The sequence below is a fragment of the Melanostigma gelatinosum genome (genome assembly GCF_949748355.1).
Source record: "Melanostigma gelatinosum genome assembly, chromosome: 19".
Classification (NCBI taxonomy): domain Eukaryota; kingdom Metazoa; phylum Chordata; class Actinopteri; order Perciformes; family Zoarcidae; genus Melanostigma; species Melanostigma gelatinosum.
The window spans coordinates 19,640,102-19,661,739 of NC_136652.1; the positions used below are offsets into that span (position 1 = coordinate 19,640,102).

Sequence of the window (21,638 nt, forward strand, 5' to 3'; positions counted from 1 at the left end):
GTGCTGTGGGGTCTCTAAACAGCCACCGCCGGGCGTAACGCTGTCGGAGAATGTCATCGATGCGACAACAATCTGTGAAATTCCACTTCTACTTTGCAATTCTTCTCATTGACACGTGTAATGAGTGGTGGAGTGGGCCACGGTGTCAATGTGCACCTGGATGTTTAAGATCATTCATAGAGAACTGATGATTGAGATTCATAAAGCATGCGCATGTGCAGCTTTATGAATCTGACTGAAAGCATGCATGTCTTGGTCTTGTTGTTCCAGCACATTAGCAGTTGAAGAGCAGCAGCTGAAAACATAACGCAGTGCAGCTCATTCAGAGCGTCAGCCTGCAGCAACACCTCTCGCCTCCAGAGGTGACCGGTTAATTAAACATGTCGGACTGCTCTCAGCAGCAGGAGGAGACGAGGGGGGCGACGGCTCCACTACACCAGAGCGTGGTGGTGGTGGGGGTCGTCATTATTAAGGTGTCAGACGTTCCTCCTCCTGTTGCCCGTCTTCAGCGAGGGATGTCTGTCCGTCGTGGCAGAAACCAGCGAGGACGGCGGCTCGCGGCCAAAGTGCCGGTGCATTATTCATGCTGCTTGTAAATTGGCCAGCTGCAGACTGCTCGGGAGGAATCGCTCTGAGTTTGAAACACACTTCGTCTTCCCCACACACAGCAGAACTGGTGCTCGCAAGCTGCAGCTTTCCAATGGCATTGTTCCGCACAAACCACTGTTTCATTTTCTTTCCCCATCATCCATAATTCCGCAGCGGTGCTGCTTCAATGCCTTTGTTTTCCTCCTGTGCTCCGTACTGTACCAGATTGAATTACACAGTGTGCACAGTGTGCAGTATCCCACCTGTTCACTCATATATTCCCAATACATGTGCGCAGATGTGACCCTATAGATGTGCCATAGGGCGTAATGCAATTGTGCATTATTGGGTAACTCTTATATTGCTGCCAAGCCCAAACATATTTCGGAGCAGAACCCAATAAAGCCAGAGTGATTTATGAACTCCGCTCTTTCACCGGTTTGCCATCCATTCCCTCTATACTTTTGTTTTTTTCCCCCCCCAAAGCAATCTTGAGAATGACACATCTGAAAAGTGATAAGGAGAATGTTGATGATGATTTCTGCATGCGGCCTGGGTGCTGAAGAGGGAACAGAAGAAAAGAAAAACAAATCGATGCCATTGTGCTGAATGGAAACGTCTGCTGCATGCGAGAATGACATTCAAACAATAGCTGTGTTTTCTTCAGCAGACATCTCTAAACCTTTTTCCCTCTCTCTCCCCTCTCCCTCCCTCTCCCCCTCTCTCTCGCTCCCTCTCTCATATCCTTAGATAACAAATACGCCCCTGCAGTGAGTCTAAACGGTTTAATATTCATCCTGGGAGGGGCCTACGCTCGAGCCACCACTATCTACGACCCAGACAAAGGCAACATCAAGGCTGGTCCCAACATGAATCACTCTCGGCAGTTCTGCAGGTAACAGATTATTCATGCAGGAAGTTAAATCCCCCAGCGTGGAATTGTAAAGATTGTTCAAAAGCTCCAATTGTTTGCCTGTTCTGTGTGAAGCTTCTAAAACCCCGACATCATCAGCCAGCCTCACATACTATTTAAGACTCGAGTTTAAGTCTTTGTGTCCTAACGGGTAAGCAGGTAACTAAAACAAAATGACCTGCGCCGACTGTTTCCAACGCACTGCGTCCTGGCTGTGAAACAACAAACACAAACACACAGAGCTGCCAACAGAGAAACACACAGATGCTCAGAAACAGCGCTGTCTGCGGCGCACGCCCGGCACAGAGGAGGACGTGGAGCAGCTCATCGTGCAGGAGAGCTGATATCCTCCCCTCGCTGCGCCCGGCCTCTGCAGGCCTGCACCTCACCCCGTTTATCAGCAAGAGCAGCTCCAGGCTTTGCCCTGCGCTCTTCCCCCTTTGTCGGATCAGCTGTGCGTACTCCGAGTAGATTTAGGCTTTATGTCATCATCTGTTACATTCCCGACAGTGTTGTGAATTTGTGCAATAAGACTGCGTGTGTGCATTTGAGCGTGCACCTTATGTAAATACAGATCGTCCCAAAGCCCGAATCAGCTTACAGCCCAAGTTTTAATCCTTTCCTCACACAAACGCCTCTTTCTGTTTCTCAGATCAAATGAGAACATTTGTAGAGATATTTGCTTTTTCATTTGTTTTCTCTCTCGCCCTCAAGAGGTAATCTAATGTGTGTGTGTGTGTGTGTTTCCCCCCCCCACCACCACACAGAGTAGCCTTGTTGGGCACGTCGGCAGCATGTGTGAGCGAGCCTAAGTTAACTAGCTTCATATTGAACAGACAGATCGAACCCTCCACTGAAAGCAGATACACGTATTACTAAAAGTCTAACTTTTTAAAAGGAAGTTTTAACAAAAGACGAACTGTGTGTCTACCTTTGCAGCGCTGTGATCGTGGACGGGAAGATCTACGCCACAGGAGGCATCGTGAGCAGCGAGGGTCCGGCCCTCGGCAACATGGAGACCTTCGACCCCTGCGCCAACACATGGACGCTCCTGCAGTCGCTGCCCTGTCCGCTCTTCAGACACGGCTGCGTGGTCATCAAGAAGTACATTCAGAGCGGCTGAGGAAGGCGGGCGGGGGGGGGGGGGGAGGCCCTCGGACCGGGTCGACGGCGAGCACCAGCTGAGCTCCGGGTGTGGGACGATGTGCGCCGGCAGCTTAGGGCCGGGGGGGGGGGGCGCCAGCATCCACCCGCTCTGTTACTTGTCCCGCCTCCAAAAAAAAAACAAGCCCTGTGCAGAATGTACTCATGTTCAACTACTCAGCCATGTCAGGTGACGATGCCTAACCTCCAGTACTGTACGTGTCACGGTGGTAGTTCATCCTCTCATCCAACAGGCACAGGGGCCCTCTTAGTAAACTAGAACTTGGTTCTTTCGATGAAGTCATCATTGTTCTCCAGATCTCTGTAAACCATTTTCCTTTAGTATACTCGGGCTCAGCGCACTGAAAGCCAGTGAAGATCCACATTTCTGTCCCTTTGTGAGAATTATGTTCAACAGGCGTCGGCCATTCATGACTTTCTTTGTGGTATAAACATTTTCATTTCGTCGTGACATCTACAGGACAGGAGGACAAGTGAAGGAAAGGATTCCGAGTGTGTTCCCCTTTCTCTCCACTGTGTCGGGAGGCGGGATTCCTACAGACTGTGGATTTATGAGCTGATTTCAAAACCAGATTATGAACTCTGTGTAACCCAGTTCTTTTAACGACCTGCTAAGCATCGGTAAACCCATTATATCTGGGTCAGGTAGGGTTTAAGGAGAGAACATCTGTATTCTTTTCTTTGTTCTTGTGAAGTTTCATCTGGAGGATGAGTGGCTCGTCTTCTCCTCCCCTGGATTCACTCACAGCTCCACATAGAGAGAGAGAGAGAACTCCTTCCGCTGACCTCTGATCAGATGTTCACGTTGGAACAGTTCCTCCGGGAAAAAAAAGCACAATAATCACCTGTGACTGTTATCGTAGGTATCTGTTGATCCCCGCTTTAAGTCTTTCATGTTTCCACCTTCTTTTTGTTTTATACGTGTTTCATTGCAACCCTCAAATGTGTCGGGGTTGATGTTCGTGTAAATACAGGAAGGAAAAATGTATATTTTAGAAACCTGAAGGCAATTCTGTATAAATGTTTTTAGAAAAAAAAAACTGATAGGTTGGATTGAAAATGGTATGTCTGTAAATCTGTACCCAAAAAGGAGAAATTACCAATTATTATTGAAACCTAATACATATACCAGAACATGAACACATCGTCATGTCTTTTCTTCGGTACGATCAAGTATCCGTGTTCTCAATGTACGGGCTTCTCATCTGTATTCAACACACAACATGGCCGTCGAGCACATGTTGGAATATTAAAGAAGATTAATATGCGGCTTCGATGGGTATAGTAGTCTGAAACTACAGGTGGGAGTTCCTCTTTCCTGTATTTACTGCAAGAAAAAGCAACACTTGAAATATACACTTTGCACCTTTTTATTCAAGTATATCACAGCAGTTTATTTGAGAAATACAGTAAATGTTTCGTTTCAAATATAACTTACACAAACAATTGCGAAACAGGTGTGTTAAATTCACGAAGGGAGAGCGCTATGGGGGGGGGGGGGGCTTCACCAACATGAACAAAGGGACAGAACAAACTCCCGCCGCACACTGGATACGTAGTCTCAACTACCAGACAAAAATTGGTTGTTAGTCCAAACTGGCTACAATTGAGAATAAGAAAGGAAGATGGCAATGTATGACATTTAACTACCCATATTTGATTTCCATGAGTTACTAAATTCATTAAACATAACTCTTGGCAGAACGTGGAGAGAAAGTGAACATTGGTCTGGTCCCGTTTCTCTTCCTGGCCGTTTGGAGCGTCTATTGCGTGCTAATGTTAGTCTCTTCCAGTATGCCAGTCCTAAACAAAAACACCAGAACAATAATGAAATAAATAGAAAAGTTGTTGTCGCGTGTTGAACCTGAGACCTGGTAAACCCTTTATATCCCCCCCCCCCCCCACACACACACACACACGCCAAATTAACCTGCTACACAAACGCTACGCAACTCAGCAAAACAGTTAAAAACGCTTCCCGATCGGTTAAATTTCAAAACGTACAAAGAGACAATTGACTGGATATTAGGTGTAAAAACATGTTTAATAATAAATAATCTGAATCATGAGATGAAAACCTGCACACTGAATTTGAAATAAAGGCGACGGCTGTGAGAAGAGGCAGAGAACGCTTCTACGAAGGGACGAGGGCGACACTATGGAGGACGTGAGGAGAACCTGAAGCTAAAGTATAAAATATACAGTCCATGGAGGATGCGTACAAGGTATGCAATCATCTGGCTCAGACGCAAACGTACATAACAATCGGAGAGATACACAAACACCTGTTGGATTACTGCAGGCAGTACCGCCACTGATCTGGGACCTGTGGTGGTACTGGAGATGTTGAAACAGTATTTCGGGGGGAGAGAAAAATACTGTCCGTTTGTTTTTTGTACCCAGTAAACAGTTTTCGGATTAAAATAAATTAAGCTGAGGTAGCGTTGGTTTTTCTCTCTGCAGTAGGCCAAGTGCTAAGCTGTCGTTGCCAGTTTGCGTTACGGAATTTGCTTTCGTCACCTAGAATGTGAGGAGAAGGCAGAGGTGAGCTGGGGGTCAGGGGTCAGGAGTGAAAGAAGAAGAAGCCTCTTCCAGTCTACGACGGCTCTCCAAAGAGAGCAGCGACGACTCAGTAAAGCTTCAGTAAAGACCTGCGTCTACTGCAGTCAGACACAGGCGTCAATCCAGCTTCCCTCGTCTGGTGTGGAGGAAAAACAGAGGAAATAAATCCATGAAGTCGGAACACGCATTTGAAAGGAGGAACAAAAAATATCATGTAATGCTTTACACACCTCAGTGACGGGCACTGCCTAGAATGGCCTTGTTCACAACTCAAGCAAAGCATTTTATGAAAAGAAAACCGTAAAAAATGATCAAATACACAACATAACAGGTTGTTATGACCGTCGAATAGAACATTTCCACAGTTGCAACTGAAGTCCCACCGTTATGACAGCACCGTGGTCACGGCCTGACTGGCCGCTTGACTCTCGCACCATAACTTTATTTATTGTTTTGCATATGGAGACGTGAAGGAAAGCTGGTGTCGTCGACCTCTTCCCACACCTGCTGTTCGTTCGGGTGGAGACAGACCTCTTCAAGAAGTCTGGCTTTTAACAGGGCGTGAATACATTTAAATATTGAAAAAGAACACGTCAAGTGCTTGGGACGCATCTGGCCAAACACGGGAGGCAAGTATGGAAACCTGCGCTTGTATTCAGATTTTGAAATGTGGAATGTGGGTTTGTTTGTTTTCTGGCCCGGGCTGGAGACGTACAACCGAGACGGGTTATTAAACAACCTAAATACAGATATCTTTGTTCCTTTAAGGACCCCGGTGGTTAGGACCCACATGGACTTGGAGCTATTATCACAAGTAGTGAATTAAAAATCTGCGAAATATATCAGTTTTATATGAGGTTTTTCAATAAGGCACACACTAGGCAGTGCAATCTCTAGACGCATTCCAATTGGTACTGCTTCCAGTTCCTCGGCCGGGGTGTCGGCGGGAAAATCAGGACACGGCAATCTGCTAAGAACGCCAGAGGCGGCCGATGAGAGAAGCGGCCGTGCAGCTCGTTCACCAGTGACTCTGTCCAGATGCCGAGGGGGCCGACGGCTCTCCACACCCACCGGCCGCTGTAATGAAGAGGACACGATCGCTCCCGGTCCTGCTGTGCCAACCTCGTCAAATGTGTGTTCGCACGAGGACGTCTTTGTAAACTATTGTTCTGGGTGAGGATCCTCGACGGCGGCTCACATGTCGAATGAATCAAGTGGCTAAAATGGCAGAGAGATGGAGCCGCGTAAGAACGTGGTAACAACCGGGCTATGACGGAGCATTCCACTCGTGGGGGGGGGGGGGGCTCAGCAACGTGGTTCAGTGATTCAGAACATTATACCGTCCTCTCCCAGCGGCACTCTGCATTCACACTTCTGCTGGTGACGATCTGGGCAAGTGTGTGTGTGTAAGTGTGTGTGTTTGTATAAAATACATGCATACCCAAGTGTCAGGGTGTGTGTGTGTGTGTGTGCACGGCCTGCTCCGGAGGGGAAGCGGCCAGGTTGCGATGTGACATCACCCGATCTGTTGGTTTTGCAAGTCATCCAAGTTAAGTAAGTAGTCCCAAGAGCAGCATGGATGAAAGTTAGGATAGCACCAGGGTTGCCCGTCACGGTTGGTGTGTGTGTGTGTGTGTGTGTGTGTGACCGACACACCTCCAGGAGTTTGGTTTGTGTAGAATGGGTCTGGATCTGGCCAGGTTCCTGAGACGATAGCACCATTGAAAGTCTCTGTCCTCAACGTCGTCCTCGTTGTGTCGCCTCTCAGCAAGAAGAGGGCGTGTGTGTGTGTGTGTGTGTGTGTGTGTGTGTGTGTGTGTGTGTGTGTGTGTGTGTGTGTGTGTGTGTGTGTGTGTTGAGCGCTGGACTTTGAAACTCCTTCACACTCCGTGTGTGTCTTTGTGGTCCCACGCTGTTCAGGATCTACCTGATTCGGTATTCTCTCCGTCTCACAGGAATGTATTAAAATGCTGGATTCTCCCCTCCATCTCCTGCACCGCAAACAGAGACACACACACACACACACACACATCAACACTTATTGCTTCGTCTCAACCAACACTGCAAACTCAGATGTGCGCATAAAGCATCTGTGCACCATGGTTCCAATATTACTTGGAAATGTCCCACAGTGAACAACAGCTTTCAGCGTGATAAATGATGTAAAATGAAGCAAAGCTGTGCTGGAATGAGACGGGCCATTTCTCTCAGCGTGAAAACAGCAGAGTTTGACACTGACTAAATCTGAACCGAGCCGGAGGAAGAGAGAGACGGATGCTAGCCGGCACTAGACCGAGATTAATGCCTTGAAGATGTTACACTGCGTGTGTGTTCTGGCATCTGAACGGCTGACGCCGCTACAAGACACCAACGTCTACAACGAAAGTCAAGAACTTTACAGCAAAAAGCTGTTTTACTCTTCTAACGAGGGGTCAACTCCTCCACTGAAAACATGCCGACGTTACATCCACCGGTAGAAGACGCGGTAGTCTGCGTTCAGCTGAGAAGAAGCACTCTCACACTAAATGCTGTAGTTTTCTTTAATAAAGAAATTAGAAAAATTCATTTTTTTGGAGTTTTGGTCTTTAAGTTGGATTGAAACGAGTTAATGATATTTTATTACGGTAATCAAGAAAATAAAAGATACTTGCAGCCTAAACAATCATTTTCTGTCTGTAGATATTTCTTATTCTGCCGGTTTATTGTTGTATTTAGATATAAACCGCTTTACTTTATTTACCAATGACTCCAACGCCATAAGCACAACGGTAAGAACGATGACAATGAGCCTCGAGTGTGAAATGTAACTGCTCAATAAAAAGCTATTTCAGACAAACCTCCACCAGGTTTTAAATTCGTCGGCGATGCAGTGGGCTGAAGGCCGTGTTCGCTTCGTTTCACTTGCTCTGAATGCCTTTAAAAAAGGTCACAGGGCCGACACTGTTCTGCATGTGGCTTTAACTACTTTAACTACTCTTCAACTCCAATTACAACCCCCCCCCCCCACACACACACCCCAACACACAAGTGAGCTCTTTGTCCCCTCGACACGTCTTCAACATGTGTGATCTCGAGTGCATCTGCCTACAGGCCCATCGCCTCGTCATCCAAAACACACAGCAGAGAGTCCAACAGGTCCCTGCAGGACCCGCCGTGTGTCTCCGGCGCCCCACAGACACAGCATGGCAGAGTTAGGAGTTTAATTTCCCAGCGGGGCCATCAATACGGCGCATTGAAAGGAAACCCAGCATCGCCGTCGAGATGTCATCAATTTGGGACGACGGTGTCGTAAATTACTTCAGCGTACCCGCCTTCTTTGAACCGGCCGTCTCTACTTCCACCTCCGACACCGATCTCCTCTATTTCCCAGATCAAATTTCCTACAACCCCTGAGAGAAGAGGGCTCTCTGTGGCATCTCTGTGTGTGTGTGTGTGTGCAAAAACAATCTATTCTTTTTCACTCTGAAGAAAAAGCGAGAGTTGAGAGAGAACAATCAAGTGCCTTGTGTCTGGATGAAGGTGTGTTTTGTGGAGCTGCTGACGATCCTCGATGAGGAGAGCTCGGGCTGCATCGCTTTCTGCTCAACTGAGAAACGGACGTCTCTGCCCGATGTCTTTATACGACAACATCGGTACAACACGTCTTCAGAGGAGGTCTCAAAGGAAGCCCCCTGTCTGACAATCAGAGCCAGATGTTTACCTGTGACATAAAGAGCACACATTGTACCGCCTATCTGCTGCGATGAGAACAAGACACAATAAAGATCATCCAACGTGTTTTAGGAACGATTCTGCAATCGACACAGCCTCCGATGTTGCTTTCAAAAAACAAGCAAGACAAAAAAAAAAAGACATGAAATGACCTGCCGGACTTTCAGCAATTAACACAAATGAGCGGAGAAATAACCGGCCCGTGTGACGTTGGACTTCGGCCAGTGGCATGTGCAGCTCTGGCAGCGCACGCATTCAGGCTAAAAAGGTCAAAGGCTCCTACAAAGTCTTAAATTGCTGTCTGAGCCTCGGGCAAATTGTAACCAGGACTTATAACCAGGACTTATAACCAGGACTTGTAACCAGGACTTGTAACCAGGACTTGTAACCAGGACAATTGTAACCAGGACTAAACCAGGACTTTTTAGGATGGTGCCAGCGGAACCGCCTCCACATCAACTCCAGCAAGACCAAGGAGCTGGTGGTGGACTTCCGCCGGGGCAAACGCCCTCCTCCGACACCGGTGAGCATCCAGGGACTGGACATTGAGGTCGTGAAGTCGTATAAGTACCTGGGTGTTCACTTGAACAATAAACTGCTCTCGGTAGACCACGAACACTTGAACACTTTTGAACACGAACACTCTGAACACTAACTTTAATTCATTCACCTGGTGCAATCGCTAATCCGTGCAATATCCAATACGTTTAAGTATTTATCTGATCCGTTTGTATATTCTGTATATACTGGATATTTATTTAATATTCTTCTTACTGTCTTATTTTATTACTGTTTTACTTGATTTTTATCTTTTATTTACTTGTGAGCAACGCTGCTGTAATCCTGTAATTTCCCCACTGAGGGACTAATAAAGGATTATCTTATCTTATCTTATCTTATCACCAGGTCTCGGGCAATACGAACGCCAATTTGTAGCCGGGAACATAGTTGGCGTGTTGTGTACAGGGGCAGAGGCGGCCCCTCTGGCTTTAACTGGAAGCAGGGTGTAGTCCGCTCCATCTGCTGAAAGGTCAGCTCTACCGGAAGAGCGAGACAAGCCGTGCCCAGAGGAGGACGGCGAGGCCGAGCAAAGGAGACAAATGTACGGACACGCTCCATTTCACTCGCCTCCACGATGTCGACAAACGGCACGCAGCCGCAGCATTAAGTGGGAATGGCTTCGGCCGCCGTGCCGAGTACGAGCCGGGCATACGGGCGTGTTGTTTTGCATTCCCTCAGGGAGGAACAAGGAGGTGACCTGCTGCCGAGTCGAGGCGTGCGTAGGAAACGCAGGCAAACAAAACACGTGCCAAGCGAGCTGACATTTCTGCTCTGGAAACACCAATTTAGGCTGGCAGTGTGAGATGAACCCAGACATGCGCTGCGCCCCCCCCCCCCCCCCCTCCTCCTCCTCCACCAGTCAGCCACCTGGCTGACTGCTCCCCTCCCTCTGACAGCCTGACAGCCCGCCCTGGATACCGGCACCAGGACACTGCCATTCCTGGCCCGCTGTCTGCACTGACATCCGACAGCAGCGGCAGCAGATGACCAGATGGGATTCTGGGAAAAACATACAGCAGCCTTTTCTGTATGGAACACTGTCGAGAGAGACTATAAATGAGGGGGGGGGGGGGGGGGGGGGGGGGGTTATGGGTCGTACCCTGTGGACGTGAAGGTCCTTAGTGGCGAGTCCCCGGTTTGATGGCCGGACTGTTTGCTGCATATTGTTCTCCTACTTTCTGTCCCCACATTTACAATTAGTACTTTTTATGGCATATTACAGTGAGACTTTTTATGGCGTCATATACTCACTTTTAAAAATATTTTTAGAAATCCTATAACTTTTTATAACATTTTTATGGCGTACTATTCGATGACATTTTTATGACACACTATCGTAGGATTTTTTGAATATTTTAATGGCATACTATACGATGATTTATTTATGACATACTATTAATAATATGGCCTTTTTATGACATAAAAGAAAGGCAGTGGCGCGAGGCAGAGGCTGCATTATCCGTTCAAGGCGATATGGCTGGCTGGGATGTCAGAAGCTCGTGCCCCAATGCATCCTGGTATATGTAGGCACCAACTACACGGCTCCGCGAGCTCCCACAGAGATGTGTTGCCTCAATTTACCATCAACGCTGATTGGACATCTAAATAAAATGTGGCGAATGCGTGGATTGTTTCCCGGATTCATCCCTCCGGCGTGAACACGGGAGTGCGGCTCTCACCTCCAGCAGCTGGGTCTTGTCGTACTCTCGGCGGTGTTTGTAGATACACTGGCTGAGGAGAGAGTACAGCCTCTCCAGCTGCTCCACGCTGTAGCCCTCGCTCTTCATCACCACCGCACCCAGTAGAGCCTGAGGGGGGACCAACAAAACAGGGTTTTATTCCTGAAAAGACGCAGAACTAACATCCTAAACATGTAATCATAATAATAATAATAATAAAACAGGCACGCATACAGCGCTGAATGACTGGTCGCACGAGATAAGCGCTGATGGTGGTGCATGGAGGGGAAGAATTTGGAGGTCAGCTCTATTCAAAAGCAATTAATATCAGAGTGACTGCTAATTTAGGCGAATCATAATTAGAACCAAGTTTACATTTCACTGCTACTTTAATTAAAACATTCTGGACAGTCAAAGGCCCTTTTAATTGACCCGTTTCTGACATTTTACCCAAGCCAAAGTCTGAGTGTGTGTGTGTGTGTCTATTTAAACACAGAGCTCATCAGAATGCACGGACTGAGACGGCAAAGGCACAATAATTAAAGTTACCGTCACTGACGCAAGGCAAATAGAGGAACCTGGACAGGAATTAAACGGTGCGTGTGTCGGTGCGTCTGCGTGCGTGTGTGCGTGTGAGACGCAGTGACCACAGCGTTGAACACATAAAACCGAGGCAATGTCAAGATTAATAAAACGTGGATGTTTGTCAAAGCCGCTCATCAGCGGAGCGTCGGAGACATAATTACAGTGAGCAAAAGAGAGACGACGGAGTCAGAAAGGTCGTCCTTGTGTTAATCGCTGCACTGCATCCGACCGTTGAGACGACAGAACAGTTCTCTCGATTAAAGGAGCCGGCGACGGCGTCACGTCAACAAATACTTCAGCAGAATCTTAACTCGGGAACACGACCGTGAGAGCAACGCGCCACTTTGTCGGGATGCGTTTTAACTCCAATGCCGTTTAGATCCACCGGGACCCGAAGCTCTTAACCGGAATGTTGTGAACTTTTCAAGATCATTTCGGAAAATATGAAAAGCAAAATCATAATGCATAAAAGCGTCCACGGTGCCATGTTTAGACACTCTGCGTCCAAAGCTGTTGTTAAGCAGCACTGACGACGGGTCTCAGGAAGTCTCCGAGGACACCCGTCGGGCCAAATTGTGGTTACTGTTGCGTAACTGTTCCTTCATCTCCCCCACCACACCACGCCGACAGTAAAAGTAACGGGCGACAGGGGAGATGATTAGTGCTCGTCAGAGGCCGGCATCGCTGTTCTTATTTGCGGCACAGAAAGCCATTACAGCGCCGTAAAGAGTGTCCTGCTGCACGCCGAGCACAACAAGAGTGAGAAACGACGCCGGTTACACCATTAGACACTCGGTGGATATTTAACTCCGAAGGCGGTAAACACATTTTTCTGCACTGCCACTTCGACATTTATTGATGGTCCCATTATCTACATAAATGTTTTAACAATCGTAGATTTGGAATAGCAGATTAACTTAAGTTTAAATCGAGTAAAAGAAGAAAACTTTTCAGATCCCTGAAAGCTAATTTCACTTCCCACACTTTCTTAGTTTCTACTTCCAGTCGGCGCTTATCATACTGAACTCAACAGCCTGGAAACCTGTCTCTGTAATTGAGTAGATAATACCTTTAAAATGATCACACTTCTATAACTTAATCTGGGCCGAGCAGGATGAGCCACCGGTAATATGCTTTTGACATAAAAACCTCCACCTGGCCTCTAATAACGGGCGGTCCCTCGACAAATAAAGTCAGCGTACAGAAGCCGAGAACACTCAAATATTCACAACTCATTCAAAGTGACGAGGACCATCACAGCTGTCCGCCGCTCTGTATCGAGCATATTTGATGTTATGTATAATCTAACATCAAGAGAGTTCTCAGGTTTCAACGCAGCCACGAGCGCTCATGACAGAGGACCGAACGGAGGACATGACGCCTACTTTAACAGCAGCTTTCATCAGCATCATTACAAGCCGTCTCACACATGCGTAATAACGGGGACGTCTCTGGAAGATGCTTCTGACCTTCCTTTCATTTCTTTCTTTCATGATGTCCCCATCTCTCCCTTTAAGTGCATTTCACTGTTTAATAGTGCATCGACTCATCGAACCTCCTGCCTGTTTCAATGTTTTATATGGAGGCTCGCAACCAACACTTTTCTTCCTCCTCCTCCTCCTCCTCCTCCTCCTCTTGTCCGTGCTGATTGCCGCTCTGGTTGTCGCCTCAGTGTCTTCTCTCCTCTACTGTTAGCGAGCTGATTGCAGCAGTGTACTTCCCAGCGCCTGTCGGCTTGATCAGGATGGCTGTGACAGTGTGGGGTAAATAGTGTGTGTGTGTGTGTGTGTGTGTGCGCGTGTGTGTATGTGGCACAGGCTCGGTGATGGAGTGAGTGAGCTGGACACAAAAGGGCAGTAATCCCATGCGTTAAAGCCTGCTACTGACATGGACCATTTAACCCCGCCCCTAAAGACTAAACTAAACTTCTCCTGTACGTCCGTTTCTCCAGATCGCGGCCTGCAGCCGACCAGGCAAGGTCTTGCTTTTAGACGTTTTTCGGAAATACTTTGTGTCGTTGATCACTTGCGGCTCCTTTAGGCCAGTTGAGAGGAGTCGGCAGTCAATGACGGTATGAAACAGTCAGTGTAGGTTCTTCATAAAAAAATTGGGACTCACCACAAAACACGATAAGTCCTTAAAGCAGGTACAGTAATAAATGTGCGAAAGAACTATTAGGCCGATGGGTCCAGTCGTAGTGTGAGATCAGCTGCGGCTGGACAGACACGCGATCGAAACGCGTGACGCCTTGTGGAGATAAACAAGAGGGGATCCATGCGACTGGTTCAGGCTGGAAACAAACACTTAATCACACCGTGTTGCAGCGTTCAACCCCGTGGCCCAGGAACCATTCTAGTCACACAATCTAGCCGCTGCACAGACATCTCTCACACCATCTACCCTGCAGGCCGGGGTCGGCTCACTGGGAGATAATAAAGGCCCCACTGGGTCTACGGCGCTCAAACTGGTCATGCTGCTCTTGGGATACCAATTGGAGCCCTGTGCCATTTGTTATGGCAAGGTAAAGACACGTCTGCGTCGGTCGACATGGAGTCTGCGGGTTACAGAACACATACAACACGTTTATAAATGTGGGATTCTCAACCACTGGCTGCCAGCAACAGATTCACTGGTGTCGAGTTGCTCTCGACATAATTCGTAAAATGTCACGGTGAACTTATCCAACAGCATCATTTCCTTTCCCCAAAAAGAAAACCCAATACTGTCATTACGCAATTATATAATACTGACGGCAATATAATTCTGTGCTTTAAGTTTTCAAACAAGAAACCTGTAAACAATCACACATGCAGACTGGAGGTTACTGTGATGTAGAGGAGGGTCTTCCTCTTTGATCACTGAAAGACGCTTTACTAGCAGTGTGTGTGTGTGTGTGTGTGTGTGTGTGTGTGTGTGTGTGTGTGTGAGAGAGACAAAAAGGGTTAGCAGGCAGAGAGAGAGAAACAAGGATTTGAAGCCCAGCGGTCACCAGAGACACTATTAAGCCTTCAGAATCTGCGTCAAAGAGACCAATTCAGTCCCTTCTTCCTGTTTTACCTTTTGAAATGATTCTGCTTGTTACCACGAATGCCTTTAATCTGGGAGCAGTGTGGACGTGACCCTGGTGGGATTTGCTGGAGAAAAATAATAAGATTCCAGCCGCAGTGGCAAATGATGAGTCTTCCAGAGAGCACCCGGTCACACAGGTAATGCAATATAGACGGAGTTCTCAGGGTCAGGGACGATCACGACACATCAGATTACCACCGGCTCAGCACATTAAGATGAAATGGTCATCCCTTGTGGCTGGGCATGTAAAAACCCTGCCGGGTTGAAGACTCCTCTTTAATGGTTGGCTTTAGTCAAATCACCGACAGCAGTTTTATGGCTGTGCAGCCTCTTCCGTCAGTAGAAAAGGAGGAACACGTACACGCTATCATGCCACAGCTCCGTTGTGCGAGATCTATATGAAACCACATGATTTAACGGATTAATAAACATAATCCAGTGATCGTGTTTCAACGCGCTTCCTTATGATTTTAATGTGACTCAGACATTCACGTTATGGAAATTGTAAATTCACCAGTAACGGCACATCTGAGACCCAGTCGGTACAAATGCATAAAATATAAAGTAAGGTCTAAATAAATAAGCAAGAAATAAAACTGTGCCGGGCAAAGATCAATAAAAGAGTTGTGTTGAATCAATGTGGAGCTTTGAGATTCAGGGCGGGGTATAAACTGAACCAGGACCAGGCCATAAGGTAGTCACTTCTTTAATAAGGGGCTCATCTAAACACTGCTTACATGAACATGCAGTAAATGAATCATGATAAACAGTAATAAAAAGTAAGGCTCTCACGTTAAGATTGTTTGCTTCCAGCTTTTATATCTTCATCGATTCTCCCAAATGTCGACGTCGACTTCAGCCTCAAACAGCCGTCATGGGTCAGGCTGCACTGTATTTAAGATGAATTTCAACTGTTGAAAGCACCGCCTTCCTCTTCAAGCGTCACCAGAGACACAAACTGACCAAAACTACCGCGTCTGTCTCAACCGCCGTGCTGTTGATCCATCACCGCCAGGCTAGCGATGCAATCGTTTGACATTAAATCCTGCTCTGACATCACGGAATACTGCATCAGCAATGTGATTTCATGAATTTCATTTTCTGACGGCCTCGGCCGAATATTAGAGAATAAAATGCAACTACTATCCACTTGAGGTCAAGGCGGGAATAATGAGAAACGTAAAGATGTCGCAACCTTTACTCCATTTTCTGTGGTTTTGGGAGGAAAATAAATAAATAATAAAGATTGCATTCAATAAAAGAGATATGTATGAGAGAAATACAATGTTTGGTAAGCAGGCTTCAGGAACGAATTTAATATTTCATAAAACAGCTCCAACAGAGACAATATCACCAGGTAATAAAAGGGAGAAAGTTGCAGCACTGACTTTACACAAACAACCACAAACACACCTCCACACACACCCTGCAAAATCACCCGAAGTCCTCCACACAAACACACCTGTGTGTGTGCGAGCGCGTGTTGAAACAGTGCGTAATGCTGACCATGCACTCAGCATTTCAGACAGTTTTACGCATTGTGAGAATATGTTTCCAGACTATACAAACACGTAGATCCTGCAAAAAACTGCACTGAACCCCACAACCCGCCGGAGGCTTTGAATAGGCATGTGTTCTTTAAAGACGGTGTGCAGTTCTCGTAGCCTGTAGAAACATTTACACTTATCTGATGGTCCTTGAACAATCGTGAGTCGAAGCTTAAAATCGTGATATTTCATCAAAACTACAGTCTCTAAATGTTCATTAAAAATGTGAAACCGTTGGCTCTCACCAGATCCTGTAAAAAAAACAAAACAAAAAAAAACACGATGTTACGCATTCTGGGAAGCGAATGAATGACTCGGCTGAGACGGTCACGTGATGAACATTCAGTGACACCGAGCAGAGAGGAGAGAGGTTGAAGAAATGTATGAAAGACGAGAGCACGGTGAGTAGAAATGTAACGGAAGCAATGCCACCCTGGTTTAAAGGGTTACATCGCTACCATCCCATGGTGACAGAAATGAACTGTAAACCTTTTATATTCACTATCAATGTGTGCTTAATTGGTAATTGAAAGCAAATGTAAGACACTAAGTGGCCAGAGAGTAATGTTTGTTGGGTAATACTTCACGCTGACTTACATCTCCCTCCCTGGCTATCAAACAACAACGTAATAGCGCTCTAATAGCATTATATTCCCTCCAGCAGCTACACAATGTTTCCATCAACCCAAATGCTATACAGGGGTTGTGTTTAGACCAATACTGCTGGCCACTATAACTAAAGCCAGACCATCGTCATGCACTGCACCACTCATCCACAGTCTCAACCTGTAATTTGCCTGTGACTGACCTGAAGCCACGGCCTGAGTGGGAAGCGTGAGACGCGAGAGGCCGGCAGGCTGGGCAAGAGGGGGGGGGGGGGGAACAACAGAAGAGCAAGAACACCCTGCTGTGTTTACGTGCCGTTGACACTGCTGGCCCCTCACGCGCACGGCTCCGAGGCACAGCTTTGGTGGTGCAATTACATGCAGATAGCCACATTGTCAGAGCCATCAGTGGGAATGAATGAAAATGAAAGAACCACTTCAAACGCCATCTATTTTTATTGACAATCAAACGCTGGTCCAGCACTGCTATTATGCTGCTCTCTTTTGAACAGACATGTATGGAGACTTCGCCAGAGGGCCGCCGCCCCCCCGCTGTTATTAGTATGTGTAAAAATAATAAAATAAAGGAAGACAACCTGAAATGGGGCCATTTCTGTTGACAGGCTTCTCCAGAACAGGAAATACTGTAATAGCTACGCGTCAAGCCAAAAAGACGCCGCACTGTGCCAGCGACGAGGAACACTAGCTCTTTCTAGGCAGCTGCTGAAGGAAACAGCCGAGCACGCCATAATCCGCGTGTTCTCGGAGAGCAGGGGGAGAAACTGCCCGGGCCAGATTGGATTTCTTGCTACTGAATTCTCATTTGCAATCAGCACGACTTCTTCCAGTCCCATCTGTGGACAAGCGTCTGATTATTGATGAAAGAAAACAGCTGACAATAAGAGACGTTTTGGAGTAGCGAGAGAAGCCTCCGGACCTATTTATTCATGCCCAGGAGTTCACTTTGATCCCAACAGCATCGAGCACCGTTTCAGGGAAGCTGGCAATAACAGAACTTGATTTCACTAAATTAATCAGAGCAAATAACTGGGCCATGGCGCTGAGAGGCGGGACGCGGATACTGAAATAATACCACTACTAATCATCATAATAATAATAATCTCTGTCCTACAGGCTTCGAGTGGAGGGTCTGTGAACAAACCCAGAACACTCTGATGGTGTTCAATTCCAGAGAGATTTCAGAGCCTCTTCCATCAAGGAAAAAGTCAGAAATAATCAGCCCTCTGCAATCAATGAATGCGCCTGACGGAGGGGAGGAGGAACAGTGAAACACTCACTGCGGGCAGCGTGCCAGTCCCAGCCCTGCCAGCAGATATCTGCTTAAATGGTGACTTTCATCCTGCGCACCGGATATTCAATTTGTTCCGTAAGCCAGGGATGAAAAAGCAATTATTCACAGTGCCCTCTTTTCACGATCTGTTTCTTTAAGATATCCCCGTCTTCCCCCTGCTAACAAACAGACCTCCAGATTAGTGCCGTGTGTGGCTGCTCACAGGGGCAGCCAGTTGAAGCACTAAGATCAGGCCAACTAAAAAGCCTGTCAATCAGTCTGAAAGACCCGGGGGGGGGGGTCCGGTTCTACATCGTCTCCACGGGACGGGGGGTAAAAGCCACTAGATAATGGCCCGACGGCTGGATGTCACTTCGGAGCACCGAGGAGAGAAGTGTGCGCATGTCAGAAGAACACTTCTCTTACACGAGTTACACGACACACAGCGCCCAAAAGCCAAGCCAGCCTCCCAGCACCCGATCAGTGAGAAGCGCTGTCAGCGGAGCCCACTGAGCCGAGCTCCCAATTTACACTTGGGGTATTAGGTGGGACCCTAGCGTGACTGTGCACCAAAAAAAAAAAAAAAAGAAAACCCACACGGAGCTGCTTCATATGCTCTGATACTTGCACACATGCCGGGACGAGTTGGCGGCTCTAGCGAGGCAGAGAGAGAAGCTCATGTTTGAGTCATGACCTTGTTTCCTTCAGATGTCGCAGGACCGGCACCTGCTGATTGAGAGATGCGGAAAACGGTCCGCTACCGTAATTGGCTCCCTCCGTGGTCGGACAGCGGGGATACAAAATTGATGTTTGAAAGATGGAAAAAAGAAAGCAAGAGAGCGAGCGAGAGACTGTGGCACCGCCGTCGGGTGAAAGGAAAGGAGGGATAAGCCTCGGAAGTTATCCATCGGAGAAGGGCAGTGTGACAGCACCAGCTCCAGAACAGACCTATGGATCTGTAGGAAGCTTAAGGCGGGTCATCCATGATTGAGGCCCCCCCCACCCCACGTCCTACTCCACAAAAAGATGGCCAATGTCCTTCCTTCGAGGCCGTTTAAAAAAAAAAATGGTGGAATTCTAATTTTCCAGATACAAATTCAATTGAACGTTTTCTATATTTGGAAGCCATAGAAAGCACGGAGGACAAAGGGAGGAATTAAGTGCAGAAGGTTCCTGAGATGAGCAGCATACAGCGCGTGACGGGGCACGCCAGAAGACAATGGGCCGGCGGGTCTCGCCTCCTCTGCTGGCTCCATGCAGATAACGCCAGCCTTCAATGGGGAGCCGGCCTCAACTCTAACCCAAAGAACATTCATTCTGCTGCTTCTGCATATTTCTGTCGGAGCACAAAGAGCGATAGGACAGTCCATATGAAGTCTATAGGAAGCGATGAGCGAGTATAGAAATACAGCTGTTCCCTGTAACAGCGGGGAGGAGGAAAACACTCCAGAGCCCTTCACCCACACACTGCCAGCAACATTTAAACAAGCACCCGTATGAACTGCAATGAGACGAGCATATTGGTGTCATTTTCAGATTATAGCTCCTCTTTTCCATAATCACAGTCTAATTAGTCAGTTGCAAAATGTGACAGTTTTCCACAGCTGGCTCTGTTGAAAGCAACAAGTCTATATTTACTGGTGGGATATGAGTTTACTTTTGCTGAGCGACATCGTCTCCTTTTAGCCTCCCGTCTACATATAATAAATCTAAAGTGAGTATATTAACTACTCTGTAACTTCCGTCTGTATATTTCAGAATGTGTTGCAACACGACACCGATTCCTCGCTGCTGAAATGACTGAATACACGAGGCGATCACGATCACAACCATTGTGTGCGACTGTGTTTTCCCCTTAAGAATGTTCATCTTCCTGTTAGCAGATCATCGCTTTGATACAGATCACAGTAGCAGTTACATCTCCAATCCACAGTCAGTGCACAGGGGTTAAAAAAAGAAAAGAAAAGAAGAAGAAAAGCGGAAATCTCGGTGGGTCGCAAGAGGAAAGATAATGTTTTAGCTCTAGAGGGGCTATGAGGGGTTTTCTAACCAATCAGTGAAGGTGGACGCCTGCGGCCAGTGTCATTAAATTACCGGTAATAAAATAAAGAAAAGCAAAACATGTCAAACAGATGCTGCCGTAACACAACAAATGGACATGAGACAGTGGACAACGCAGATCAGGCTGAAACTATACTGCCATAAGAGTAGACGTCAAATAAACCTGAAGAGAAATTCACGCTCGCCACTGAGTTGCAGTGAACTGACATTTGCAAAATGGTCTCACGGACCCCAAATTGAATTTTTTGCAATGCAAGAAATCATATTTTAGTAGAGGACCTTTTTTAACAACTCTGAGGGCACACTAAATAATTCTTACATTTACTCCCCCGAGAAGGAAAAGCACAGACTTCATTCATGACGGCTCCGTTCTATTGTCCCAGTCGGCCATGACAGTTTGACAGTGAACCAGCACGCACAATGCCGGGACCCTGAAGCAGCTAAAGGAACCTCAATGAACCGAGCTTTCTGGTCCACTACCTCAAAACCAGTGGAGCCTTCAGACCGAGAACTTCATGTTCTGACACAAACACCAGATTTATGGAAATATTTACCGAAAGTCGCTGGTGGTCAACCACTAAGGGAGGCTGGGGAGGGACTGGTTGTGGCTCTTCCTCCGTCTTTTCAGCAGACCCCTGCTCCGACGGGCTCACCATGCACGTCTCGGCCGTGGAACCTCCAACAAAAAGACAAATGGATTATTGATGAAAGGGTTCATAATGATGAGGGTCATAAAGGAATCCATACAGTGTGCTGGAAGAAAACAACCTCCGGTGAACGGCTGAGCTACATTTCAAACTTATTTTGGTGTTTGTCATGAAGCAGTGAGAAAGAAAACAAACTTCATTTCAAGGAAAATAAATTCCAACTGCGGCGAGAAGATGAATGCAATACTTGAGGAAAATCTATTTTAAGCTGCTCGCAGCTACTGAGGGCACAGTGTTTCACATCTGGCCTCCTTCCTGTCCATTTAGAACAGTGCTGAAGAACCGCTTTGATGGAAACAAAAGGGCCTGGCTCGGCTTGTAATGAGGGGGGCGGAGCAGCCGGAGTCATCTGTTTTGTTTGTGTTCCGTTTGGCTGATCGTGCCATCCTCTGACGGCTTCTCCGTATTCTAGGAGCGCCATTACCTCTCCAGCTGGCCCGTGCTCGTCCAGAGCCAAACCGCAGGCCCGCAATCAGACACACAAACGCACCGGCTCGTCTCCGACTGACAGACCACACAACAATAGAAGGGGCATCGTGGCTCAGGGCAAAGGAGAGAAAAAAGCCAGCATTGTGAATATCAGGATTCATATCAG

At 47.2% G+C, this 21,638-nt stretch overlaps 2 protein-coding genes across 3 annotated transcripts in view; one reads left to right on the forward strand and one right to left on the reverse strand.

The window, feature by feature from the left end:
- The window catches only part of klhl29 (kelch like family member 29), a gene marked incomplete at its 3' end in the record, with an annotated part of 170,916 nt that extends 168,292 nt beyond the window's left edge, over positions 1-2,624 (forward strand). For both annotated transcript variants that reach the window (XM_079291403.1, XM_079291402.1), the window contains exons 14-15: positions 1,339-1,483; positions 2,441-2,624. In XM_079291403.1, coding sequence (XP_079147529.1) covers positions 1,339-1,483; positions 2,441-2,624 — 329 coding nt within the window. The remainder of the gene's footprint in view (positions 1-1,338; positions 1,484-2,440) is intronic.
- Positions 2,625-4,043: 1,419 nt separating this feature from the next.
- The window catches only part of atad2b (ATPase family AAA domain containing 2B), a gene marked incomplete at its 5' end in the record, with an annotated part of 58,049 nt that continues 40,454 nt past the window's right edge, over positions 4,044-21,638 (reverse strand). Inside the window, 3 exons of the mRNA XM_079290762.1 lie at positions 4,044-7,218; positions 11,179-11,307; positions 20,891-21,012. Coding sequence (XP_079146888.1) covers positions 7,177-7,218; positions 11,179-11,307; positions 20,891-21,012 — 293 coding nt within the window. The 3' untranslated portion in view covers positions 4,044-7,176. The remainder of the gene's footprint in view (positions 7,219-11,178; positions 11,308-20,890; positions 21,013-21,638) is intronic.